At 34.3% G+C, this 21,908-nt stretch overlaps 1 protein-coding gene and 1 pseudogene across 2 annotated transcripts in view; both read left to right on the plus strand.

Annotated features, from left to right (window-relative positions):
- The first annotated feature begins 304 nt into the window (after positions 1–304).
- Positions 305–8,537, plus strand: LOC105108174 (PI-PLC X domain-containing protein At5g67130-like; annotated as a pseudogene).
- A 12,717-nt stretch (positions 8,538–21,254) lies between these two features.
- The window catches only part of LOC105108181 (U-box domain-containing protein 26-like), a 1,721-nt gene continuing 1,067 nt past the window's right edge, over positions 21,255–21,908 (plus strand). The window contains exon 1 of one of the 2 annotated variants that reach the window (XM_011002393.1): positions 21,255–21,908. In XM_011002393.1, coding sequence (XP_011000695.1) covers positions 21,490–21,908 — 419 coding nt within the window. In that variant the 5' untranslated portion in view covers positions 21,255–21,489. The other variant, XM_011002384.1, reaches the window with a different exon arrangement.

Below are 21,908 nucleotides of genomic sequence, written 5' to 3' on the forward strand. Positions count from 1 at the left end.
ATGTTTTGTTAAGTATGCGCTTAGCACGCCGACTTCCTAGTAAATTTTAATGGTTAATCTGTTTGATAATTCAACATAGTCAATTGGGCCTAAGTGTTTTTTTTTTTCCCAGGCTTAAGACTAATTGTTGACTCCGAAATACACTGTCCCCTCAAGATATCAATCTCTCTTGATCAAGAAAATCAAATATCAATTAAATAATAAAGGATTTTAAATAATTAAAAATTTATGATTTGTTTCTATAATCATCAAAGAAACAGTATTAAAACAATCTCTAGTCATTAGTCCTTAACCAGCACCTCGATATTTATTCCTCCAGCCATCAGCCTCCACAACTCCCATCTTCTTCCGTCATTCCTCTTCAAATATCACAAATGCACATCAAACACTATTTTCCAGCTTCCGCGCTTTCATGTTTCCTTTTTAAATGTTCATGGTATACATTCACTAAATCAAAACACCAAACAAGGCACCATAAACACCAACATTAGCACTGCGTTAGATAAAAACATCTAAACCAACAATGCGATTGCAGGCAAGTAGTTGCTGCTTTCTTTTCCTTCTCATATTGTTCTGCTCTGCTTTCTTGGAAACTAACTCTCCACTTTCAATCACAGAGAACCATCTTCATTGCTTTTCTTCTCACTTTCTCTACTGCTCTCAAGGCGGGCTTCTTTAAAACTTCTTGATCCTTTTCCATTGATCTTTTAATCCCTGAACAATGTTTACTCGCTCTAATTTTGATCAGGATGTTAGGATGCTGGCATGCAAACCCGACAAGATAAAAGGTAAGGGATAAGTTAAAATGAGAAACGACACATAAGAATTTACGTGGTTCACCCAATTTGGTTACGTCCACGGGCAAGTATAGAAGGATTTTACTAAGTAATGTGGGAATACAACTTCTCTCTAATAATAGGAGAACAACAAAAATCTCTCTATTATTAGGAGAAAACACCTCACTTACTATCTCACAAATACCTCATAATTTTGTGGGATTATTCTCTCCTCACCCTCTCTTCTTTCTCTCTTGTGGTGTGTCTATAATGCTTGGATGCATTGCCTATTTATAGGCAAACATCCATGCAAAAGACAAGGGCAAGGTAGGTGGCACCAAATTTATGCCTAACATTGTTGACAAATTGGTGCCTAACATTATTGACAAATTTGTGCCTAACATTGTTGACAAACATTGTTGATTTTGTCAACAATGTTAGGGTGATTTCACATTCTCCCACTTGAAGACTTTGATGAGTTAATCAAGTCTTCACACTTGATTATCTGTGCTTCTTCTATCCTTTCTATACTTGCAATCTTCATGCTGCTTACGTTTCTGCTAGGCCGTAAGAGGATCTGCACCATATATACTTATCAGTGTTAACCGGTTTTGTTAAAGCATCTGCTGGGTTTTCCTTTGTGTGAATCTTCTGAAAATCCACACTTCCATCTTCCACCACTTCGCGAACAAAGTAATACTGAACATCTATGTGTTTTGTTCTTGAATGAAACGCTGGATTCCTTGCAATATGCAAGGCACTTTGACTATCACAATACAAAAGAATATTCTCTTGTTTGTGCCCAAGCTCCTCCATAAGTTTCTTCATCCATATTGCTTCTTTACAAGCTTGTGTAGCTGCCATATACTCAGCTTCTGTTGTGGATAATGCTACAACAGTCTGAAGTTTAGAAACCCAACTCACAACTCCTCCTGCAATTATGAACACATAGCCTGTAGTGGACTTCCTTTTCTCAAGGTCACCAGCAAAATCTGAATCAACATAACCTCTGATAGTAAATTCTGATCCTCCATAACATAATGCAGCATCTGAGGTACCCTTGATGTATCTCAAGATCCTTTTAATAGTATTCCAATGCTCTCTGCCAGGATTTGCCATGTATCGACTAACTGCTCCCACTGCTTGTGCAATGTCTGGTCTTGTACATATCATGACAAACATTAAACTTCCCACTGCTGATGCATACGGTACTCGAGACATCTCCATCCTCTCTGCTTCATTGTTAGGAGACATACTTGAGGATAATTTGAAGTTAATAGGAAGTGGGGTGGAAATTGGCTTACAATCTTGCATGTTGAAGCGTCGCAAGATCTTCTTCAAATAATTCTTTTGAGAAAGCCAAATCTTCCTCTTACTTCTGTCTCGGTAAATTTGAATCCCTAGAATCTTGTTTGCTGGTCCCAAGTCCTTCATATCAAATTCCCTAGCCAACTGTGCCTTCAATTCTTGGACTCGATCTTTGTTGGGGCCTATCACCAACATGCCATCCACGTACAACAACAAAATGATGAAATCTTCTTCAAACCTCTTGTAATACGTACAATGGTCTGAACTGAGTCTGTTGTACCCAAGGCTAATTATGAAGGAATCAAATCTCTTATACCAACACCTCGGCACCTGTTTGAGACCGTATAGAGATTTGTTCAACCTGAAAACCAAGTTCTCCTTGCCTGTTTCAGCAAAACCCTCTGGTTGGAGCATATAAATTTCTTCTTCAAGTTCTCCATGAAGAAAGGCAGTTTTCACGTCTAACTGCTCCAAGTGAAGATCAAATATAGCACACATTGCCAAGACTACTCTGATTGTCATAAGTCGTACCACTGGAGAAAATATCTCATTGAAGTCTATTCCTTCTTTCTGAGCATATCCTTTCACCACCAATCTTGCACGATACCGCTCCACTTGATCATTGCCATCACGTTTTATCTTGTAAACCCATTTGTTGCCAATGGCCTTTCTTCCTTGTGGTAGCGGAACAAGATCCCAAGTATCATTCTTGTACAGAGCTTCAATCTCCTCTTGCATTGTTGTCATCCACATAGACACATCTGTGCTTTTAATAGCCTCATGGAAAGTTGATGGCTCTCCATCCTCTGTTAGAAGACAGTATGCAATGTTACTTTCAGTAACATATTCTGAGTGTCAAGCCGGTGGTCTTCTTTCACGGGTCGACCGCCGAACTTTAGGAGTTTCAGACTCTATTTGTTCTTGCTCTTCATGCTCTGGTACAACTTCAGAAAAAGCATGATTCTGAGTATTTTTCACATGGACTGCTGTAGTCTCCTTTAGAATGCTATTATGTTCTTCCATTTGCATTTTACCTTCTGCAAATATGACATCTCTGCTGATCACTACCTTGTGGGCAGTGGGATCCCACAAGCGATACCCCTTCACTCCATCAGCATATCCCAAGAATACACATTTTCTGGATTTTGAATCCAGCTTGCTAACTTCTTGTGTATTGTACATCACGTACACATGACTTCCAAATATATACAATCGAGAATAATCAACTGGTTTTCTAGTCCACATCTCCATCGGTGTCTTCAACTCAATTGCGGTTGATGGAGATCGATTTATCACATAACAGGCGGTATTGACTGCTTCTGCCCAGAATGACTTTCCTAGACCTGCAGCCTTCAACATTGCTCTTGTTCTTTCTAATAGAGTTCTGTTCATCCGCTCTGCCACTCCATTTTGTTGTGGAGTGTATGCCGTTGTGAACTGCCTTTTGATACCTTCATATTGACAGAAGTTATCAAATTCATCACTGGTATATTCTCCTCCATTGTCAGTCCTCAAACACTTGACCTTCTTTTCAGATTCAAGTTCCACCCGCGCTTTGAAAGTTTTAAAGACTGTAAGCACATCTGCCTTCCTTCTAATTGGATACACCCAACATCTCCTAGAGAAGTCATCTATGAATGATACAAAGTATCTTGCTCCTCCCAAGGATATAACCGGTGCTTGCCATACATCAGAGTGAATCAAGTCTAAGATGCATTTGCTCTTAGTTGTTGATGTGTCAAACTTTAACCTGTGTTGTTTACTTGTAACACAGTGCTCACAAAAAGGTAAAGTAACCTTTGTAAGCCCAGGGAGTAACTTCTGATCAGAGAGAACCTTTAAACCTTTTTCTGACATGTGACCTAGTTTTTGATGTCACATCATCGTCTTCTCTTCTGCAGGACTGGCTGATGCGATTGACGCTTCTGCCTCATGATGTGTTTCTCCCATTAATGCAAATACATTTGCAACTGTCTTTCTTGCCTTTAAAACCATCAGCGCTCCTTTGATGATTTTCATAATTCCATTGTCTGTTCGGATCTTACAGCCAAGACTATCAAATTGTCCTATAGACAAAAGATTCTTCTTTAAGTCTTTCACATGTCGCACTTCTAAAATAGTACGAATTAAGCCATCATACATCTTCAATTTGATGGTGCCAATGCCGACAATCTCTAAAGCATGATTATCACCCATGAACACTTTGCCTCCAGAGATAGGTTTATATGTATGGAACCAATCTCGATTAGGAGTCATATGTCATGTTGCTCCTGAATCCATTAGCCAGACCTTAGTGAGCTCTTCTGTATCTGTAGAGATTGTCGCTGCTTCACTATATAAAACATCTCCATCTTCTGAGGTACTCGCAACACACCCTTGAGATTTTGATGACTCTGCAGAATTCTCTATACCCTTTTTAAACCAACAATCCTTTTTGAAGTGCCCCTTTTTGCCACAGTTGTAGCATTTCACAGCCTTCTTACTTCTTGATTTGGACCTCCCCTGCCTTTGACTCCCACTAGAACCACGCTCCGTTGATCTTCCTCTTGACACCAATAATGCCTCTGCTTGGTTTGAACTGTTTCTGTCTCCTTTGTTTTTGCGCCTATTTTCTTCTTCCAAGATAGCGGCTGCAACATCATCGAAGACTAGATAATCTGAGAGGATATTATTTGTCAAGTTGATAATGAGTTGATCATACGAATCGGGAAGACTTTGAAGTAGAAGCTCTGCACGTTCATTTTCCTCTATTTGCTGACCCAATGTAGTGAGTTGTGAAAATAGAGTTCTTATTGTGTTGATATGGTCAGTCACCGATGTGGTTTCTGCCATTCGAAGGGTATAAAGTCTCCGCTTTAAGAAAATCTTATTGTGCAAAGACTTGGACTCGTATAGCTTTGTTAGAGTCTCCCATATCTCCTTAGCTGTTTTCTTCTCCGCCACACTTGATAATACTTCATCGGCTAATGCTAAATGTATGTTAGCAATAGCATTGCCATCCATCTCATTCCATTTTGCATCATCAGTGATCTCCGCGGGCCGATCCCCAATTGCTGTCAAGCAATTATCTTTCCTTAAGATTGCCTTAATTCTCATTTTCCACAATGAGAAATTGCTCTCATTAAACCTCTCAATCTCGTACTTTGCTGCCATTGTATTCACCAAGATCTATTCAGCTATCACCGTTTCACAGATCTGTAACGTATATAGAAATAGTATCGTATGAATAATACTTCACTAAGTAAGTTCCTAGGAAAGATTGGAGGGGTCACAAACGGTCCCGTTTAAAACCCAATCTCCTTAGACAGAACTTCCTAGACTGTATTTAATCACCGCACTGACTTTCTATATACGCCAACAGCAACGTATGTGAACAGTACTGTATGGATGAATAGTGCTGTATAGGTGAATAGTGTCGTATAGGTGAATAGTAACCGTATACACGAATAATTTTTGTGTATTAACAACACCAACCAGGAGGCTCTGATACCACTGTTAGGATGCTGGCATGCAAACCCGACAAGACAAAAGGTAAGGGATAAGTTAAAATGAGAAACGACACATAAGAATTTACGTGGTTCACCCAATTTGGTTACGTCCACGGGCAAGTATAGAAGGATTTTACTAAGTAATGTGGGAATACAACTTCTCTCTAATAATAGGAGAACAACAAAAATCTCTCTATTATTAGGAGAAAACACCTCACTTACTATCTCACAAATACCTCATAATTTTGTGGGATTATTCTCTCCTCACCCTCTCTTCTTTCTCTCTTGTAGTGTGTCTATAATGCTTGGATGCATTGCTTATTTATAGGCAAACATCCATACAAAAGACAAGGATAAGGTAGGTGGCACCAAATTTATGCCTAACATTGTTGACAAATTGGTGCCTAACATTGTTGACAAACATTGTTGATTTTGTGAACAATGTTAGGGTGATTTCACACAGGAGGGACAAATATGTGTATTAGACAGAAACTGCAACTCAGGTCTACACTGTGAAACTTGTGCAGCAAATGGAAATCTAAGGCCTCGATGCACCGGAATCCAACCTATAATTCCAACTTCAAAGGCTGGTACAAATTCATGGATTCCCAAATCAAATATGAACTTTGCATCTGCAGTAGAAACGTAAATGTGCTGTTTTGTACTAATTGCTGTGGCATTAAATATCAAAGAGAAAAGGGAATTGTGGCATTAGCTTATGTTTTTGTGTTTGGTTCCGTTAAGTGAATGGATTGCCGTTTAATGAGTATGCTTGGCTAACAACCCACAATTCGTCTGCCATGGGAGATCTGTCTGCAACAGGGTCCATTATTCTAGCTCCCACGAACAGCAAGACGCGGTTACTGGTCAGCTTAATGTATGTTAGTTTCTTTCCCTGATCTCTGTTTGGCTTTGGCATGAAACATGTTTTGCTTCTTCGTTGCATTTTCCTCGGTGAAATTGATGCTTGCGTACGAATGTTAGGTCCGATTGCTTTATTGAATGAATTGTTCTCCTAAAAAAAGGTGTGGAGCTTTTATATATCTTGGTCAGAAGTCCATTATGCCCTTATATGAATTGGAATGTTAAAGAATACTACATGGGTAATGTAGTCTTTTGATCAGGGATGGAAAAACTTAAAACAAAATGATGTATATATTCACACCCATACAAATCATTCAATTTGATTATGCTACATTATTTGCCCGCAGGATCAATTTTTTTTTTTTAAGATGAATCAAAATGTTTAATAAAAAAATAATTTAGGTTAATTAAGATTAATCTATTAAATTTGTGACTTAAGTTATAAAAACTGAAATAATTTAATAAAAAATAAATTATAAAATATAATTTTTAATCAAATTAAATAAAAAAAAAAACTCAAATTAACCGTTAAATTATTTCTTTCTACTTAAGTCTGCAGTAACATGCTTGTTTTATGCTAATAACAAGCAGAGGGTTCTCAGTTAGGTCATGACCCTAAAATAAAAACTTGGCCTGGGGGATGAAATAATAATGTTGATGGTGCTTTGCATTCGTCCAATGTGCTTTGCAACAGTTGCACATAGCTATTGTCTGGCAGATGTGTTATGAAACAGATGGTTAAGTAATTAAACCAAGAACTCTTTGTAACATGTCCCTAATCTTTTTTGTGGCTAGTATAACAGACATTGAAAAGTAGACGAATTGTGGCTCACATTTATTTTTGATGATCGTATAACTAAAGATTTTCGAATTACTGTGGCTCGTTAATTGGATAGTCGAAGCCGCTGAGGAACATTAAAGTAAGGAGGTGTTTTAGTTTGATAGACAATCACTTGACTAACGCCAATATTTTCTCTCTCTCCATTTATCTGGTCTCTTGTGCAGTTGTTCATGCGTGGCTTTTTCTTTTTTAATTAACGTATACTTTAAAGTGGTTTTCTCTTGCAGAATGGCATTAGAGGATTAATGCTCGATATGTACGACTTCCAGAATGACATCTGGTTGTGCCACTCCTTCGGAGGAAACTGCTACAACATTGCAGCTTTTGTAAGTGTTCATAGAATGCTCTGGTACCCACATAAAAGACATTGCATTCATTTCACATAGACGTCTGATACGCAAGGCTACTGAATCTGTTTTCAGATTTTGGAAAGATGAGACTAAAGTTTGCTAAAGATTTCAGGATTAATGCCTGACCATGTATATACAGTTAGTTGTTCTATAAAGTATAGGTCAATCTGAACTTTGCTGTTCCGGTTCCAGCAACCAGCCATTAATGTTCTGAAAGACATTCAAGCATTTCTCGAAGCCAACCCATCAGAAATCATCACCATTTTCGTCGAGGACTATATTACGTCACATCACCAAGAGGCTTGACAAAAGTGTTTGATGCTGCTGGCCTGATGAAATATTGGTTTCCTGTATCTCGGATGCCAAAAAACGGTGGCAAGTGGCCAACAGTTGATGATATGGTCCAGAAGAATCAGAGTCTAGTGGTTTTCACTTCAAAGTCTGCTAAGGAGGCCTCTGAAGGAATTGCCTATGAATGGAGATATGTTGTAGAAAACCAATCTGAGTCCTACTATTTTCCTGAATTTGGAACAATTTACTGGCTAGTGAGAACAAATTATCATTTATGGGTGGGGAGGTTGCAGGTGAAGATGGTGGAATGATTGCTGGTTCTTTTCCAAACCGCGCAGAATCGCCTGCCTCAATCGCAACATCAAGGTCACTAGTTTTAGTGAACTATTTTCCTGACAGGAAAGATGTTACACAAGCCTAAAAGCATAATTCTGCTCCCTTGATGGATATGATAAACACATGTTATCAGGCTGCGGGTAAACGGTGGCCTCACTTCATTGCAGTTGATTTTTATAATTATGTACACTTCACTTTATCATTCGTAATCTGTAAAATTACATGAAGAAGCAAACCTAGTTAGATAGCCGTGAACAATTTTCATGTGTACATTTCAGAGTGATGGCTGCTGTAGATGTCTCGAGAGGTCATATAGTTTGCGGATGCGGAAATATTGCCACTTGCAGGTCTGCTTCAGTCTGAATTCCATTTATTTTACCTGGTCGAGTTCAGATTGAAAGCTCAGCAATTTTGATATTGATTTGTTGAAAAATAATTCACTAACACTCCTTTATTTGCAGCCAAATATGACCTTTGGTGTATGTAACCTACCTGAGCCAATTATTGCCAATTCAAGCTTTGCAAACCTACCTGGTGGCATTTTTCTTCTCGTTGCCGATTTAAATTCTGTAACTGTGTTCTTTGGATACACTAATTACAGAAAAGATATGCCTTTCTAGCCAATAGGGACGTGTACGCAAAAGTTCTGTTATTCCACATATTTTCATTTGGATGCACAAGTGTTTCAGATGCTAGGGTTGGCTGTATTGAACATGTCTGATGGCCACCTGCCTACATTTCCGAAACAGATAATCTGGTGAATATAGAATTGATAAACATCATTACTGCCTGCTTTCTGCATGTTCTTAAATCAATAAAAATGACATATTATCATATTCATGAGCACCCACCATGTGATTGGAACCTTCCAAGCAGGGCATGTTAAACTAAGAGCTCCTTTTCCAAGGCCCTCATTTAATAAGACTCTAAAAATAAATACGGTATATTTTTTGTTACGGAATTTATGTCAGTCGAAGAAGGTTGATCTTCAATTATAATACGGTGGCTGCATGCTCCAACCACCTAATTTCCCATATTTAACAAGGGCGTCTTAGGCTATTCTACAGGTTGTTGACTCATCGATGTAAAGCTGATATAGTAATTTGTGAAGCAAATTAGAACCACGGCACTGGTTATGCAGATTCAACAACATAAAGCTTTATTATCTCCAGAAACCAAGTGGATGAAAGGAGGGAGAATCTGGGAGTTCACACCTTACACAGTGACATTCATTTACTTTAGACACACAATAATATTCTTCATTTCTCTTTTACTAATGGCCAGTAAAAGGTAAGATGGGTTCTATTATATATCGGGTTTTAGTTGGTTCTGATGAGTGTTTGAGGAACTCCCATTTTGTGGGCTGGTCTGGTTTGAAGGTCAAGCCACAGGCCCACACCAATGCAAACTAAGTTGCAACTTTTCTAAAGCAAACCACTGAACTTTTAGGCGTAACCGAACTTAGCTTATGGTCCCAAAAGGGAATGGTTTGGCTACTTTTTCCTAAAGTCTGAATCCCCACTTCTTTAATTTTCATTTTGAGGGGAAGTTTGTGATGTTTAAAAAGTTCGATAGCCACTTCATTTATACCTTCATCCCAAAAAAAAACCCTTGAAATGTCAAATTTATATGGCGGTACAGTGGAGTTACTAAACATACCGTGTTTTTAAAATATTTAAATTTATATTTTATTAAAAATTTATTTTTTTATATTTTGGATGGTTTTTATATGCTAATTTTAATATATTACATGAATAACTACACTCTCAAAACATTATTTTTCTATCAAGATTAATCTACCTTTTTTCTTCTAGTTAGGTAACGATGAACTAGGTTCCTATCCCATGTTATTCACAATGATGTTATTTATTATCCCACTACCTTTCATTTTATTTATTATCCCATGCTATTCACAATGATTTTTCCTGAAAAAGCAGCCTTTTAATTTTAAAAAAAATACAGAGAGAGAGAGCCTTTTCTCTTGGGCCTGATTTCAAAACAAAGCATCGGCTAGTTTGCAAGCCTAGAATGATCAGGTTAGTGGACCTCAACCTGGACCTTGACCCCTATGAAAGCCTGCTCAGCGGCTAGAAATACAAGCAAGTCTAGGCTAATCTTTTGTCCAAAGAAAAGAGAAGAAAAGAAAAAAACCTGGCATCCTGGGTCACCGCGCCAGAGGTAATTGTGCTAAAATCATGGGCACTCAACTTTAAACAAGCATTTTTTGTAGCCGGTTTGTGCATGTCTCAAGGCACCATAGTCTCTTTAGTTTAAGCCATCCAAGGTTATTGACACATTAACATATATCATGCCTTACTCATATCTCTCTGATCAAGCTCTCTAATCAAAGCAATCAGCCCCTTATCACTGTCCTTTTCGTATTAAGAAATGGAATATATGATTTGTAGGTTGATAGGGGAATCCGGCTAAAGCGTGTCTTATGGCTAGGGAATAAACAATATGATGGGAGGAAGTTGGCGTTTTCCAAACATCTTCGTTATCTTGTATTTTAATGGAACCAGAGTTGCATTTTATACACATAGTGATCCTTTCTTTTCTTGCGAATCTAATCTTTGACAAACACAACAGTGTACGAACAAAGTGTTTTGCCTGAATGCTCCACTAGATTGATCGAACTGTCTCACGTCTGCCTTAGTGCATTGTGTTCATAGGTCACCATGACTGCATCAATTTGCTGCAGCAGCGGCCCTGACTGTTTCTAAAGTTAAGTTCCATATATTCTGCTTCGCCATGATTATTCCAAGACTCTCTAGTTATTGGCATCTACCATTTACAACTTTCCCAAGAATAATGAGAGCATCAGCCATTTGAAATATTAGATTTTGCAATATGGTGGGAATGCCAAACATAAATAGTAAATCGGAAACAATGAATGTTAATCCACTGAAGTAATCCAACAAGTTCAATTGTGGCTGAAAGTAAGCGTGAACGAAGTCCATTTGCACCGCTCTGTCAAATGTTATATACAGTCTCCTTGTTATCTTCTATCTCGAGTGTGAATGAAATCTTAACTATTTGAAGCGTGCATTCAAGGTTAAACCCACAAAGGAAAATCTGCTTATTTTGAGGGTTAATTTTATATCATCTGGCTTGGAATTTCTGCTGAGTACCTTGAATATTCCTTTGAAACAATAAAAAAAATATCCCATTAAATCTGTTGTGCCATCGAAGCCTTAGATAATTCACGGACGGAGATGTGTCCAATCTGATTATATTTAAAAGATCAACACCATATATCAATATATATTCAGATCCAAGCCACCATTTTTCAAGCATGGTTAGTGGAATGTGTAAAATTTCCACCGGCTTAACATTATAAAATGAAGTCTGTGGCGAAGAAAAACACGAGATTCGACGCCACCAACATCTTCATCTCTTGATCCCTCGCTAGTGTTCTTTTCACTTGAAGGAGTAACTTCTGTTTCCCGTACAGGCGTGCGCTGAAGCCAAAACTTGAAGCCATTTCTTGTGATTTTGACATTAATGGGTGTTCTGTATGTATAATACATTTTTGCTGAGATGATGTATTGATGATGAAATATTTATAGAAAAACCCTAGTGTAGCAGCGGCGACACCAGAAATTGTCGTGTCCGGCAATATAAACGCATGTCCCGTTAAAAAAAAAGTTGCGCGCATGCCAAATGTTACAAATTTCATTCATAAATGTTTTTTTTTTTTAAAAAAGTTGTGATGCAAAATGCTCACACTTCCATCTCATTCATAATTAACCTAGTGACTAAAGCTATATTTTATATGACTATATTCCATTGTTTTAATTGAAAAACTTGCTTGAATTATACGACAACGTCATCAATGATTAAAAAGAGATTATCATTTGAAATATGTAAAAGTTTAAAATAGGAGAGAACATTATTGATCATTCGATGAATTGTAATCATGCATGAGTTTGTTTATCCATAAGACAAATAAGAAAATACAAAAAAAAAAATTGATGATCTCCTTTAATTAAATCATTGAAATGGTTTTCTAATTATATTAAATCGCTTAATTTCTAAATTTTTTCTTTTTATTAATTTAAAAATACTTAACTTATTATTTCCATAACAATCTATTTCTTTCCCACACACCTTGAATTTGTGATCATTCTAATTTTTATAAATTTATGTTAATACGATAAATTTTTTATGACTTATGTGTCCATGGAGTAGGCCACTATGACCAAACTATATAATTTTTTTAAAAAAAAAAACTATTTTTTTAATTTATGCGTATGAAAGATATTAGAGCTACTTTGATCTTTATGGTCAATTGCTTTTATTATTGTTATTGACTTTTAGTATTTACCAAGCAACCTTCTATATATAGGTTTTAATGGTTTTCCCAACTACATTTCCACGTTAATCTTTAGGTCTAAGGAATTTTCATTCAAGTTCCATGTAATTCCCAATAAAAATTATACTAGCTTTAATTAATATCTACTTGGATTAAATTATTTTTCGTCCAGGATTCTTTTAATTTTAGGCTCTGATCATTCCTTTTTAGTTTTATTTTCATAAGCTATCGTCATCTATTCAATTTTAGAGAATACCATGGAAAACTCATAGCTAGCTAGTGTGTGTTTCGTTCTTCAACCACATTTCTACATTATCTACTCAGCTTAGATTATTTTTAGTCAAATTTCTTTCAGTTTTAATCCTTGGATCTTTCTAGCCCTAATTATTTAACCGGCTATCGATATTCATTCAATTTTGAAGAATTTTATGGTAAGCTTGTAATGTGTGTTTTGCAGATGATGTTTTTTAACCTAATTTCATTGTTTGTTGGCATTCAATATTTTTTTTGCCATAAAATTGTCAGATGCAATATGATAACTTAGGATGATTTGTGCTCGTCTTTCGGTAGAGTGGCGAAATTATATTAACTTTCCAAAATTATAAGAATCAACTGGGAAATTTTATGAATATTAATCACAAGATTTATTGAAGTAATTCAAGGGATTCACTGATTTATTCTGTGATAATATATTTATTTATTTATTTTCTTGATGTATATCCATTAAAGGGTCATTATTCTTCAGTGCATCACCAGACGAAACATGACATGAAGTCCTTTATGGTTCTTGTGTTTGTAGCTAATTACATTAATTTTGCAAGGAACATTAGGTGCATTGCTTCGATATGTATATCCGAAGGGTTTTTTAACTGTATTTATATTAATTAAAGCCAGAATTTAAGATGCTTACCGTAATAAGATTAGTCAAACACAGACATGTTAAAATTAAAATAATAATAATAATATGATAAAATGGAACTCAAATCTAAAACCTTAAACATAAAAATTCATCTCATATCACCCTTGTTGTAGCTTTTTCCTCGTCCTTCGTAAAATATTTTGATCTCATCCACCTCGGGCCTTGGGATGAATTTGAATCAACACCACACACCCTCACATGCCTTTGGCTTTCGATGAACAAACCGTCCACGTGGAGAACTCCACCACACAATAATGATAAATAATTGTTTGATTGTTTAGTTATAATTATTTTTTAAAGTATTTTTTATTTAAAAATATATTAAAATAATATTTTTTTTATTTTTAAAATTATGTGAGTTTCAAAATATTAAAAAATAATAATTTAAAATAAAAAAATTATTTTTTTAAAAAATACTTTTAAAATAAAAAAGAAACAGCACTTAAAAAGTGACTTTAGTTATGACCACGTCGGCATCACAGTTGGAGTGGACACGTGGTCAACAACAATACAGCCCACGTGGAAAGCGGCTCAATGATTTGATTATAGGACCACCAAAATAAAATCCGAGTCCGAATCACAAATCCAATTAGGTTTGCCTCCTTTACACTCTAATATCGTTTAGTATACGTCGTGATGCAGATTGTTTTTTAAATATATTTTATTTTAAAATAATATATTTTATTTTTAAATTTTATTTTTAATATCAACACGTTAAAATAATTTTAAAATAAAAATTTTATTTTAAAATAAAAAAAATAATTTTTTTAAAAATATAATTCAACCATATCAATATAAGATATATTTATTAACTTCAGAAATGTATAAATAGAATAACACCTTCGCAGATTTCAGAGGTTCAGCACGATGTGTTTATATGGAATTGAGGTGAATGTACTTTTTTAAAAAAACATATTTTTAAAATATATTAAAAAAATGTTTTATCTTAATATTATTATATCAAAACAATTAAAATTAATATTTTTAGGTTAGAGGTACCTTTAAAATGGGGTAAATAATAACTACAGGCTGAAAACCATGAAAAAAGCTTTGAAATCTGATTCTACAATACTGCCACTTCTATCTATCATAGCGACATCTTGATATGTATATTTTTCTTTTCATTTTCCCTTGAGAGAGATATAATTAATTCACGTTTTTTTATAATTAATAACTGACACTTAACATCTCATGGTTATTCGAAATCAAACATTAAGCAACAAACAAAGGGAGAAAAAAACAGAACACCATAACTTGATTAATTTTTCTTGACAGTAATAAGAATGAGCCGCAGGATGTCTGTCAAGCGAGGACAGGCCTTTTGGTTGAAATTCCTATTTTGTTACTTGTAGTACCGGTCCGTAGAATGACACGAGTCATTAAATTAGTATGCAAACTAGTAAATTATCAGGTTAATTATTTTATTTAAATCATGTGATTTTGTTTTTTTTAATAAAATATTTTCTTGATGTTGACTTAAGGCTTACTTGGCTAAAATAAAATAATAACTCTATCAATTCATGTCGGTCTGTACAATGACGATGATCATTTTTTTCTATAAATAAAATTACTTTTCCTCTTTTTACTATAAGGCTCGTCTATATATATGATGTCTACCACCATATTAAAAGCAAAAATTTTTTATCAATGATGCCCGTAATTTGTTTTCATTGAAAAAAAAAAGGGATGAAACCCAGAAATTATTTACACAGGAATCTAAATCAGATCATGTAAAAACAGCATCAGAACAATGAATTCATTTGTAATTATACAAATTGTGCAACTTATTATATATATTTATATATTTGCAAAGGCAGACACGGGGTCATGCATGTGTGAGTTAGAGAATAAAAAAATGAAGACTCGCTTGTTAGGCCAAGTGTCGGCGGTAGATATATACAAATCCTGGCAAGAATCTTGTAACAGAGCCTCGAAGATATGAAGCCTCCCCCCGGATTGTAGTGGGGGCTCACGTTCAACCGTGTCAGTGTGTAATTATCCAGTCAGGATTCTGTTTGGCATGTTGGAGCACAAATAAGAAAACAAAAGAAAAAAGTACACAGAAATTTCATCGTGATTATCCCCAGTTTCTTGTTTCTCCTGGCTTTATCTTATTTAATTTCGCTACTTTATCATTTTTTTTTAATCCCTTACAAGAGATCAATGAATACTCGTTGATGGTTTCCGGTGCTTGGTAATAACAAATGTTGGATAATCGAGTTCGATTAATTTGATTTAGTTTTTTTAACTAGGATATTTAGAGGTTTGATACTTGAAAAAAATTTATTTTTGATGAAATAAAAATTTTCATATATTTAAATCGGTAAATTAGTAAAGAGATAAAATATAATAATATTATAAAAAATATACTATAAAAATATATATGTTAAAAATATTAAAAGTAAAAAGATTACGAGATTTATTATGTATTTATACTTAATTAGTTTTTCCAAAGAGTAAGGACTTAAATTTATGTGTTTTCAATTTTGTTATTCTAAGTTTGTAATTTAAGAAAACTATTTAAAATTTTAAGACATATCAGATGATTTGTGTAATGAGTCGAAAATGAAGTTAGTGTCATGGTTCTTGAAACTAGTCAAATGAAGGGGTGGTTAATAATAATAATAATAATAATAATCTCTTGAGGACATGAATAAACCTTTATTTTTCCAAATGGTTCCATGACACACACCTAAAGGAATCCCAAACAGGATATTTTGTCAGGCCACAGTGAAATCTATAGCATGGAAACCACTAACAAGTCAAACAGACGAGCACACATGTCTAGAGAGTGGCCAGTCATTCAAGTATGAAACCATTGGATAATCGTGATAAATGGCGTGGAATTCCGTACTTGTAAATAAAATAAAAATCCTTTTGTTTTTCCAAAAATTGTTTTTAAAAAACTAATTTTCAAACTTTATTATTTTTATTTATTATTAAAAAAGTTTATAAAAAATATTTTTCACAGAAAAAATTTTAGATTAATTTTAAAAAAAGTTTTTTTCCTTTATTTAAGGCAAAAAATACTTTTTAAAAATTATAAAAAATTTAAAAATATTATATTATTTTCTGATTTTATCAAATTTGATACTTAGAATTTTAATCGCTATATATTTTATTTTGAATATATATTTTTTTAATTTTATCTCTTAAAATTTAATTTTTATATTAAATTTAGTTTTTATTTTTATAATTGTTTTTTACTTTTTTCTTATTATTTTTTAATTGAAAATTTTTATTTATCAAATTTAATCCTTATTTTTTTTATTATTACTTATTTTATTTGAAATAATTTATGGAGTGATAATTATTATTATTTTAATTTTTTTATTTGTAAGATTTGTTTCTTATTATTTTAATAAACTTGAAAAAAATAAAATATTAATAAGTTATTTTTCAGCTTATTTTTTATGACATAACAAAATATTAGAAAATATTTTAAAATTTATTTTTTATTATCCTATTAAATATTAAAAAATAATTTATTTTTTTTAAATTTACTTTGTGAGAACGTAGTTTCCAAAAAAAATCTAATTTGCAGCAAACAAATAGTCCTATATAATTAGTAATTACAGCCAGAAGAAAAAAAGAAAAAGAAAAGGTGAATGAGCTGGAAACACGTGCGAGAGAGGGAGGAAGTGCACGTGCAATGGTGCTGGGCTGGAGAGGCTAGTGTTGCCTGGTTGACTGGAGACATCCGGGTACAGGATGGCGTGGCTCGCGGGGTGCACTGTCACTACAACCCCCACGCTTGTGCGTTTAATTTGCAAAAATACCACTATACGACACCGCCTACTTCTTTCCTCTTATTCGATCATACCACGACTCGGTTTCCTCTTTGTTTCTATTAAACTACTGCTGCTACTACTCACTGCCACTCTGCCAGTTTTCAGTGTTGTTTGTTCTGTCTTGCAATGCAAACCCCCAGAAGAAAAACCACTAGACAGACAGGTTCCTTGCAGTACCCTCTAACCCATGCGACAAGGAGTTTTTTTTTTTTTTTTTTAATATATAGGACACGCTTTTGAAAGCGGGCCACTTTCAAGAGCTGATTTACGCAGAAGAGTATTACAGCCTGAGATCCCCCCTGATTACATTATAATGTAAGTGGTAGGATATAAGCCTGGAGTAGTCAACGCTCTCAGTGATATACCAACATGGATGTTCTGTAAATAATCCCTTTAGTAGAAAGATATTTATTATAAATTTAAATATTTATATATTTAAATAAAATAAATCTAAAATAAAAATAGAGTTTAAAAAGAAAGGGTTGATTGTTGTTGAGATTTTAGGGCTAATTAGAGGATGTATTTATATCACCTATTTATGATATAATATTTATTATCAATCAACATAGTTCTTGTATACTCGATAGTAAATTGTTTATATTTTTCATTAAGATGAGTTATTTAACATCGCCGTGAAATATGTCATTCATGAGTTCTTACCCATGGTATTAAAAAATTTGTACATTTAATTTTTATCGATTCATCAGATAATTATTCCTTTAATTATAAATTCGGATTGAATTTGGATGAATTGAAGAATCAGGCTTGTATCTCCTTTTCAACTCATTGTTATATGTATTAAAAAAAAAATCATTAAATTCAATAAAATAATACAAAATAGTAATGCAAATTGAAAAAAAAAACTAAAATTCAACCAAAAAATGCAAAAAATATCACAAGAACAATTAAAATTCAACACAATTATTTCTAAGTGATGATATTTTTAATCCTGATTTAAAAAAATCTAAATGAAATACATAAAAAGTAATAATTAAAACTAATCATGTATGTTTAATTGAAAATGAACAGCATATTTGAACAAGAAAGTAAGATTCAGTAAAATAATGCAAAAATTATTTTGATAACAACTAAAATTCAACACATTTATCAATTCATAAAATTATTAAGATCACAAAACTGAACAAAAACAATAAAAAAAACATAAAAAAATTAATAATTCTCACCTTACTATCATGCTTACTTCCAGTTGATAATAAAAATAAAAGTAAAGAAACGAAAATAGATTGTTAATAAACCCCCTAGGAAGAAAATAAAAAATGAAATGAAAAAAAATACATTGTTAATAAACCAAGAAAATTTTGAGGCCTGTTTTTTGGTGGATGCACTTTACTACGAGATTAATTTTGTTGGCAACATCGTTTGAAAAAGTTACACAATATTGCATTATTTAAATTTTTTCATTCATTATTTTTTCATTGCAACTCTCTTCGTATATATTGAGAGAATTTTTATATTAATATTTATCGATAAATACAAGAATAAAATATTATGTCAACAAAAATCATTGTAATATACAAGCAAAGAAATTCTAGTCAAGGTCATCTCAATATACCAAAAAAAAAAATCTATTAACATTTGTGTTTGCATTTGCTATTTTTTAATAGCAATTATTCTTAGTTGAGCTACTTGCTCAATTAGAAACTAACAATTGTAATCAAACTCAATACAATGTTGTCAATTTATCACATAAAAATAAAATAAATATGTACGGATTTTATTTTTTATTAGTCTTGAAATCTAATACCGAGAGAGGAGCATACTCTTTTCTCTATCATGTCAATAAGATTTCATTTGAACATGCAATTTCTTGTTAATTCTAAATGATTTGTCCTGGACGGACCATTTGTACTTCATGGTGTGGTTTAAGTACACATAAATTGACTAAAAAATTGATAATACATTTGTTTTCTGTCAAATTATATATTATGTGGCATAGTTTTCGCAAGCAAATAAAATGTGAAAGTAAAATATTAAGTACATGGATAAAAACTAGGGAAACGTGCAATACATTTTTCAATGAAAAGGGAATTTAAAAACGGATGCTGTGCACAAAATATAAAATGTCGGTACTTTAAAAATTAAAATAGTGAAGACTGGCAATCTGGGATAAGCTCGGAAGATATTAATATTATTTAACGTACGTGGTAAATGTCCCAGTTAAACGTGTGACTGTTGAATGTCAATCTTGGTGTCTCATAACCACGGCAAGTGAGTTGCATGTCTCGAGATCGACAGAGGACATATAAATTACTTGATCAGATTTAATCACACCTGGCAGCCTTAATTCTCTATATATTATTTAAATAAAAATCTTCGATTCTGTGCCACTAAACTACTCTGGACTAGGTCGAAAAAGAAAATTAAATGATTTGGTTAAAAGTTCAGTTGCCGGAACAAACAGTTACTGTGTATGTCTTAAACGGACAGGATTGAGTTAGATCGCCACATTTTACGATTCAATTTAAGATTTTTCTTGTCCGTGATTAGCTGATCAGGAGAGAAAATAGTTAATATTCATGGATTATCCGATTTTGATTTTTGTGTTAATAAATGAAAAGACCAGATAGATAACCATTTCTTGGCTAGCAACCCTAGCACTAGTGCTAACGAGAAGAGGAGGCCCCGCTCAATCAATATCGTCCACTTGATAGAGGGACCCATCTCCATCAAGAAACCACCACCTTACCAATGTTATCCATGGAACAAAATTTTATTTTATTTTATTTTTTTCGAATAAAGTGGTGGAGAGACAACCTGGACCCGCACATTCCTCTGTTTTTTTAAGTGTTTATCTTTGACCCTTGACTGCCCTAACCACTGTAACACAGACAGACAATCCTGACCTAATTATGTTGATGGCTTCTTTGTTCTTTTGTTCTTTCATTTTAGGTAATTTCATTTATTGCTATTCTTTCTTTCGGCAGGTTTATTGCACTTTACTACAACTTGCAACGAAGTCACGGGCATGCGCTCACCTTGTCATTGTGGCCTCTCACCTTGCTTGAGAAAGTTATCTTCGGCTGGTAATAAACCTACACAGCAAAAATAATTATTAGAGATACTGGAAAAAGAAAGTATAATATCATTTTTTCTTGCGGGTTACGACACAATAAATAAACAATGAAACCACATGTTTTCCCTGTATAAACAAGAAATTACATCGATCATCCTCTAAAAAAGAGAGTTGCAGATGAGTCCTTCTTGTCAGATAATTCAATATTTCTGATAGATTTGCACGGCATTAATTAAATAATTAATTATACACACAATGAGAATTGTTTTTACTACAGTAAATGTACTAAGAAGAAATTGAACGTGGTTTTCGTCCATTATATTATTTTAGGGTTTTACTTATGAAAAGAGAAACTTTTACCTTGACATGTAATAAATATGATGCGAAAAGCTGTCTAAAAAGCATAGAAACTTTGGAGATTTGGGGTTGCTATTTGATCCATTACCTTTCCATCGCAAAGCAACGATTTAACACACCGCCAGACTGTAAAGGATGTATTAACATAATGTTGTTGCCCTCAACATCCATAATTGACAGACGCCCAAAAAGGAAGACACCGTAAAGTTATTCCTGTTCATCCAGTAAGAGAGAGAGAGAACTACTCTACCAGCAATAATACTTGAATACTGTTTGGTGCTGTGAAACAAATAAAAAATAAAAAAGCTTTTAATTTTTTAAAAATTACTCTCAAAACGCAAAAATAAACAGATAATAATGGAAAAAGCAGGACATGGTTTGGCCAATTACGAAAATACAAGAGAACAATACCCAAAGCGATGAAAAAACAAAACTTCAGGGCCAAAACTGAAAATGCCACCCGCCCACATAATTTTACCTCATCTTTGATGTAAACAGGAGTTAGATTTTAGTGGGTCCCGTTCGGTCCTCACTAATTTCATTTGACCAACAAAAAAATCATTTCCCATTTCCCTCCCCCACAAACCAAGCAAATTCCATGACACGTGTGGCAAAGAGTCAGATAAGACCAGACCCCGACCAGCACCCACACACTCTCCTTGCTAGCTGCACCCTTCTCTGTTCCATTTCCGTTTCGTATAAGAGAACCCAGACCACAGCTCACAGCCTAACAGAGCTGTTACAGGATTTGCAGACCCCTTCGTATTTCCCATCTCTTCTTCTAAACAGCCAAATTAATTCTACTATTTCTTTTCCCCAATGCCTGGAAGCTTAGAGCCTCTAGATTTAACAGTTCAGATTCCATACCATTTTCGGTGTCCGATCTCTCTTGAACTAATGCGCGACCCAGTCACCGTTAGCACAGGCCAGACTTACGATCGTTCCAGCATAGAATCATGGGTAGCTACCGGTAATACTACGTGTCCTGTTACCCGAGCCCCACTCACCGACTTTACTTTAATCCCAAACCACACCCTTCGCCGTTTGATTCAAGATTGGTGTGTTGCAAATCGTGCTTTCGGCGTTGAACGAATTCCAACCCCGAAACAGCCCGCCGAACCGAGTTTAGTTCGTTCCTTGTTGAACCAAGCAGCTTCCGCGTCAAATCCAACTCACTCTCGCCTCTCTGCTCTCCGCCGACTCAGAGGACTCGCTCGAGATTCCGATAAGAACCGCTC

Source organism: Populus euphratica, unplaced genomic scaffold (assembly GCF_000495115.2).
Source record: "Populus euphratica unplaced genomic scaffold, PopEup_1.0 scaffold3.1, whole genome shotgun sequence".
Lineage (NCBI taxonomy): Eukaryota > Viridiplantae > Streptophyta > Magnoliopsida > Malpighiales > Salicaceae > Populus > Populus euphratica.